This window comes from Accipiter gentilis, chromosome 21, assembly GCF_929443795.1.
Source record: "Accipiter gentilis chromosome 21, bAccGen1.1, whole genome shotgun sequence".
In the NCBI taxonomy this organism is placed as follows: Eukaryota; Metazoa; Chordata; class Aves; order Accipitriformes; family Accipitridae; genus Astur; species Astur gentilis.
The window spans coordinates 2412612-2419668 of NC_064900.1; the positions used below are offsets into that span (position 1 = coordinate 2412612).

The 7057-nt window shown below is 43.2% G+C and overlaps 1 protein-coding gene across 1 annotated transcript in view; it reads left to right on the forward strand.

The window, feature by feature from the left end:
- The window catches only part of SPAG17 (sperm associated antigen 17), a 103300-nt gene extending 96452 nt beyond the window's left edge, over positions 1-6848 (forward strand). The window contains exons 46-48 of the mRNA XM_049824475.1: positions 447-591; positions 1792-1929; positions 4107-6848. Of these exons, the coding sequence (XP_049680432.1) occupies positions 447-591; positions 1792-1928 (282 nt within the window). The 3' untranslated portion in view covers position 1929; positions 4107-6848. The remainder of the gene's footprint in view (positions 1-446; positions 592-1791; positions 1930-4106) is intronic.
- The last annotated feature ends 209 nt before the right edge of the window (positions 6849-7057 follow it).

Genomic DNA, 7057 nt, shown 5'->3' on the forward strand with positions numbered 1-7057 from the left:
TTAAAATAGAATAGAATATTATATTTCAGTTGCAAGGGACCTACAACGATCATCTCATCCAACTGCCTGACCATTTCAGGGCTGACCAGAAGCTAAAGCATGGTATTAAGGCCATTGTCCAAATGCCTCTTAAACACCAGCAGGCTCTCCCAGCTGTCCCAATTCCCCTTTTCCCACTGGAACCTAAAAGGAAATTTAAGGGGAAAAAATGCAAACACCTGACAGTTTTCTTTCAAACTACAATGTGACTAGGCACTGTTTTGTATAGACCTTTCTAGTGGAACAGATACTGCGTAACTAACTGGCAAGCACAATCGTAAGTGCTGGGGCACTAGGTCTTTAATTTCATCAGGCAACACAGAACAAGAACCAGCTCCAAGGACTGCAGGAGGGGACTACGGAGGAAACATGCATCTTACCTGTGAGCAATCCCCTGTCTCTCCTAGGTGGCAGCAGGCTTGCAGGTTGAACTGGAGATAGAGATTTTTGCCATGGTAACTGGAGGGGAAGATGCTGGTGGCCTTGAAGAAGTTTCCCATGACATTGAAATATTAACAGAAACAGAGACTCTTCTCCTGCCTGTCAGAGCAAATATCCTTTGTTGTCTTATTTCACACACACACCTTCTAACATCAACTCCGGGGACCAGGAGCCTTAAGCATTGTTTCCAGTGCAGGCTGCTGAGGTAGCAAGCTTTACTGTCCTTTTCAGAAATACACAAAGGGGTGTTTTCAAAAGCACAAGTAAACAATTTAAGATTCTGACACCAAAAGCAGTTGACATCAGAGTAATAAGGTTTTTGAAAAGCGTGGAAAGGAAGAAGGGTAAGCTCAGAAAGATGTGGCTTTTTAAAAATAAATGAAAATAATAGGAACTCTTTCCCACCACCCCCAATGGAAGTACTTAATAACATCTTTGAACCTGCAGTAGCATCTGATGGTACAGCCTTATGAGCAACAAAATCAAGTATCATCCTGGATACTAAACAGACAAATGAGACAATCCCTCTGGCAGCAGACACACAAGCACAGAAGTGCATGAATGCTGTCAGAAATCAGCCCAGTGTGGGTTCAGTGGGCTTTTCAGTTGTTTAATTGAGGACAGAGGTAGAGTAAAAGAAAACAGCCAAGTCAAGAACTATTCTTTCTCTTTCCCTTGTGCTCCAGAAACTATTAATTATTTTTTAGGTAAAATTACAGACTCATTTTTAAGGGCAAGTTCAGAAGAAAGGGTGAAGTTCTGTTTGACTAAATTTTAATCATATTTACACTTAAAAGCCTGGGAGAAGAGATCTTCTGGAAACCTGTAAGAAATAGCAAGGCAAGGTGCATCCAAACATGCCAGAAACTCCACTCCTGGTAAGAGCCACCCTTTACCAGAGAAAGAACAACTTTAAGGTCCTCCGAGACTGACCAGAGTACTAGCCAACAGCTTTACACGCTCTGGAAGCGACACCGAAACTCCCCAAATTTACTTCATAGTGACCCAAAGCAGTCTTTCATGCCCATTATTGTGGAGCGGAGCTGGACAGGACTGGTAGCATAGCAGCAAAACCAGCTCCTGCTCTGTTCCCAACTCACCCAGTCCTCAGACACGCAGTTGCAGACCGGCCTCCAAAACATGTGCCCTTCCCCAGAATTTTACCTGGTCTTTAGTCTTTGAGCTGAGGGCAGTAGTCCAGATTCAAGTTGTATCGCAGCCTTATTTCCAGAATTCATTCCAGCCTCCACACGTATTATTTTAATTGCATAAATGTACAGAAATGGTTAGGTCCTTAACATGATATTCCACCTGTGTTAACCAATGCCATTTATGAGTGCCGCCCCCAAGGATACCCCCAGGGTGGGATGGCAGCAACAGTCCGGGCAGTTCCCGCAAGCCCCAAGCCACGGTTCTGGATTACACTACCCCGAAAGCTTTCTAGTTAACGTAAGTATTGGATGCAGTGATAGCAGCCATAAATTAAAGTACAGTTGGTTTACCTCCTCTTGGCTTCTGATCCACATCAACTCATGCACACGTCACACAGACATGATGGCCTGAGACAAGAAAAGGGAAGCACTGGATGACACTAACCCCAAAAAATTTACAGGTTACTACAGCTGCTCAGCTCAGTGGAGGCACTCACAGCAGAGCCTCCCCTGGCCTGTCCCAAATCCTTCACTTAACTGTCCTCACATTAAATAAGTCATTGAGCCTCTTGGCAGCAGGAGGCTGGATTTATTGCAGTTAAGCCCTAATAAATCACCCTCTCTTTAACACTCTTCACTTTCTAAAACCCAAGTCTTACTGCTGACCCTTTGACACTGACAGCAAGTCTAATAAGGGACAGGAGTCTTACAGATAGACAGGGCAAGCAACTTTAACATGACAAGTTCGAGCACACACAACCCTCTGCACACATGGTTTCATACAGCACATTTCTGTAACCTTAGAGAATCAGACTATACAGAGAATGGGTAAGTAAGTCTTCCCTGCAGACAAGAAAGCCTTATGGGGAATTTCTCCTCAAACCACCAGCCAACATGTTTAACATTAGGCTGATGTTTCATTTCACCCATATCAACTCAGGTGCTCCACAATACAATCAATGGTGACAGTTCATAAACAGGAACCCTAGGGATGTTTCTTCTCTCCTCAGCTCAGGAGTCCCCATTTGCCTCATATGTGTAGCACTGACATCATCTTTTTCTTTCAACTTTTAACATCTGTAAGTCTGCCATGTTATCTACCAAGTCAGTAAAGAAATCCCAGCTGTATCTCATTTCCTCTCGTCTGGAGAAACAGAAAAGTGACCACATCAGTCAGTTCTCAAAGGAAACTTTGCAGAGAAACATGCAGCTCTGACTGCTGCATCTGCTCTAGGACTGCCCAGAGTACATCAAACATAGTTTTTTCCTTTTCCAGTTTTTTACTCCCAGAGTAACATGCAATTATAGTCTAGAAGAACAGCAAATCTAATGCCTTCCAGCTTAGGGGCTTACAACCAGGAGCTCATCAGCAAAGGCAATTTAGACAAACTTCTCTCACTTTGTGTTGAAATGGACCCAGTCAGTTCACATTTCAGTGAGACACCCCCCTGTCCCAACAGAAATTCCCATCAGTGTCATCTCCCAATAAAAGCTCCAAGTGGAGAGAAATTAACTACATGGTACTCCCACGTGGCTAATCCAGCTAATCACAGTTGCTATCACCATAGCCAAATCTCTCTTCTGTTCTGACAAAGCCTTTCTGTGAATTAATTGAGAATTCCTACTGAAGCTGACTACAGCTACCCCATCCTACCCAAGCAACTGTACCAAATGCATCTTTAAACAGTCCTCCCCACAAAATCTCCTGGACTCAAAACCATATCCAGCTCAAACATGTCAAGGAACTCTGGACTGGTTGGTTTAGTCTTACAAAACATGAAATGCCTAGGTTAAGTCCTGTATTTGGTTAAAAAGTCTTGTTCAACCATCCAGAACAGAAACAGTTAAGTCTCTGCAGAGGCAGTGTTACAATTTTTAAGTTCATATCACCTTTCCCAGGTGGTTATCACCAGAGCCAATGATTCTCTCCGCTGAGACCTAGAAACTTCCCTGCAATATTAGACTTGATCACAAACTTGCCACACCTCCTAGTAGAGACCAAAAAGCAAAAATCACTGATGAAGCATCACCTGACCAAACTAGTCATATTTCATTTATATTTTCTTACTTATTTCTCATTTATATTTGTTAAATTTTTAAAAGACTCTCTTAATATACTCAAAATTAAATACTGCATAGGAAGCTGCTCTTGAAAGTCTTCAGTATTCCTAAGTAGACTGCCCATCCTGAACTCATGGTCATGATTTTTATGCCACTCTATTTGTGAAATAAAAGCAAACTCTTAATCTATTTGAAGCCCATGCGAGAACCCTTTCTCATGTTGTTCCCTTCCAACAGCAAGCATAAAGGCCAGTTCTACTGAAGCCAGTCCACAGCAATCACAGTGCTCGCACAACACTTGCAAAGAATCTGGATGCAGTTACTGGGTTTGCTTCAAAAACTGTACAAAGATAGAGTTGGGGTTTGGTTTTTTTCTTTCCTTTCATGTTAATTTTCTCTCCTCTTTCACTACAGGTCAGAGCCCTAGAAGAATAACATGAAGATCAGCAGTACTGAAATACCCAAATTGTAGCCCAGCGTTATGGAAACATCCTAATGTAGATTTTTTCATTTATTTAATTAGATTAATGTGAATAAATATTTTGTCTGTCCCTTATTAATGGGAAAGGTGGTCCAAAAGTTGCACTGTCTTCTTATGTGTCTGTCTGAAATGCAAACAGTGGGAAGATTACTGTATTATTTCAAACCCCATGTTTGATACTCTGCAGTTCAGAAGAGTGCTGAATGGTTCCCGATAGGTTTGTTTTTTAAAACGGGTTAGGTTTCTATAACCTGTGCTGAGGCACCTGAAATCTTTAAGTACCGAGCATGCAGCAGGTTTCACTGAATTCAACTGTGATTCTTCAGGAAACGGCTGCTGATCTGCTCTGGTCTCCTAAATTTCTGTTTGCTTTCACAATCATAGGCTTAACTTTCTGTGTGTTCACCTACCTTTAATTAGCTGCAGACACCAGCTGGGGATTATGAGTACACAAAGTTACACTTCACAGAGGGATTCTGCTTATACTGTTGTTTCCCATCAGACATGATCATCTTTAAATGCAGATCTGCACATCTGCCTTCAGAGTGAAAGACTGAGTCACTTAGAGATGACCCTTTTTCCCCCCCTTTGTTCCTACTTATGCAGTAATGACTAAAATAAACAGCTCAGCCTGCTTGTGAGACACCATATTTGTATATCCAAGTGCAGTTCTGCTTTCTTTTTATGGATTCATTTCCAACCAGGTGCTTTCCTGTACGCTTTATCCTTTTTCCAGCATGTGACACCCTGAAAGATGGGGAATTTTCCTTGATACGTGCAGATGACTTGTTCTCTCAACACTTTACAGTGACTGAGAATCCCATGACTGGGGATTAAATCACAGGTTTTACCAGTGTAAAACATGAATGCCAGTTTTGGACTCTCCCATCCACATTGTTAAGCAAGACACATATTCTAATGGTATACATTTTAAGCGGACCCTGTATTTTCAAGTGCTTTCCTCCTCAGGTTTGTAAATCCAGGGAATTTCACCTAAGAAAGGGCAAGTTGAGGTACCCACAGATATCACAATTCTAGTGTATCAGCAGATTGCTGGCACAGGACAGACCTCCTCGATTTAAAGCGCATGCTGAGCTCCCTCAGTAGCCGTCCGAGTACCGCTTCGGTGTTTTCCACTGCCCCACCAGACATGACTATTTGTCCATCAGCTGAAAGCCAGCTCAGGAAAGTGCCAAAACAGATACCCAGCTGTGGACATTGTTTAAGCCCTACCCACAGATGAGAAAACACCGCAAGAAGCAGTGTCAAACGTGATCCAGGATTCTCCAACACCAATGGTTTTGCTGATTTCTGCCCCGATGCTTTCCGGTTTTCTGCAGAAACAGCCAACAGTCCTACATCAGTCCCCTTGAGAGTGCATTCTGGGCGCTGACACAAACCACAGCTGCTGGCACTGACTGGTCACAAGTGATACAAATCAGAGAACCAGAGGGAAAGCTCAGTGGGGAAGCCTGTGTCAACACCTATAGAGAGAGGACAACCACTTTGCACCACCTCAGAGACCTTTTTTTCCAAGAAATCTTCCCAAATCCCAATGACAGCAAACAGAGACAATGGTGAAGGAATTCCACCTCTTCCAACTTAGATCAGAGGAGACACCCGTCATCATCGTGAGATGACCCTGCATCCCAATTCATTCTTCTATACCACCACCTACATCCTTGCCATCAGTCCCGGAGTTCATGTGCGCCTGTGGCTGTGGTTTTTCTCCCAGGCTTCCCAGAGGATCAAACAGCAGCTCATTATGTAGGTTCCATAACACTTACCTCCCTGGCATTAAGGTAAACAAAGCACATCACACAGAGGTATAGAGTCAGCCTTCCCCTTTCGGTATCCCTCTCGGTCATCACTGCTGAAGGTGCACTGTGGTATCACAAGCCACCCCTTCGTTTGTAACACACTACGTACTTTCTTTTCCCAGCGGGCTAGCCCATTTCAGCAGCAGCTGAGATGGATGCAAGACATCAGCTGAGGTTACCAATACAATTCATCATCCTACAGTGCCGCCTCTGCCTCCCCCTGCAGTAATCCCTCTTACGAGGGTCTCCTTCGGGAGGAGTAAGGGAATACAACAGAACAAGATGGAACAGAATAGAATTAGAACAGAATTAGAACACAATAGGTCGGGATGGAGATGTGTTTGAGTGGAGCTGTTTGATCACAAGTTTCATCCATATCTGGACAAATACAAAATTACAGAGGCACCCAGAAACAACTTGCAGAGCTGTATGAAGATTGCTATTTCCATAAAGAGTCTGAGACCCATCTCCTGGAACTGGAGCGTGAAGCGCTGCTGTAAATTACCCAGACTCTGAAGCAGCAAGTGAACCATCAGCACCCTGACACAGTTATTTACTAACAACAGTTATTCTAAAAGGTGTGGTTATTACACCTGAGGTGCTGCCAAAAGATTCACCAACTGAACTGTTCGCCTTGTGTATAATTGCTAGTAATGGAGAACCTAAGTCAAAGACAGTAGTCGGTAACAACTGGGATGCAACTAAAAATCCATATGAAGCTCAAGGTAGAAAGAAGTCCAGCTTGGAGTACCAGAGTGAGACCTGTAAGTCCAACAGTCAAAAAAGAACCCAGAAGCAGCCCCCACCACATCCACCAAACCTGTGATTACTGGTAAAAAAAAAAGACAGCATGTACTACAAACTAATAACTTACCAACAGCAGCAGAGACTTGCTCACTTTATCCTGCCTCACTGCGCCCACTGTGAAAATAAATCATTTTATCTGATACAGGACAAGTACAACATTGCAACAATTCAGCACAATTTCTAAAAACTGGAGCAAATACAATGCAAACAACCCATGCTTCTCATGCTCAGTCTGCCAACTCCACGGACCAGCAGAA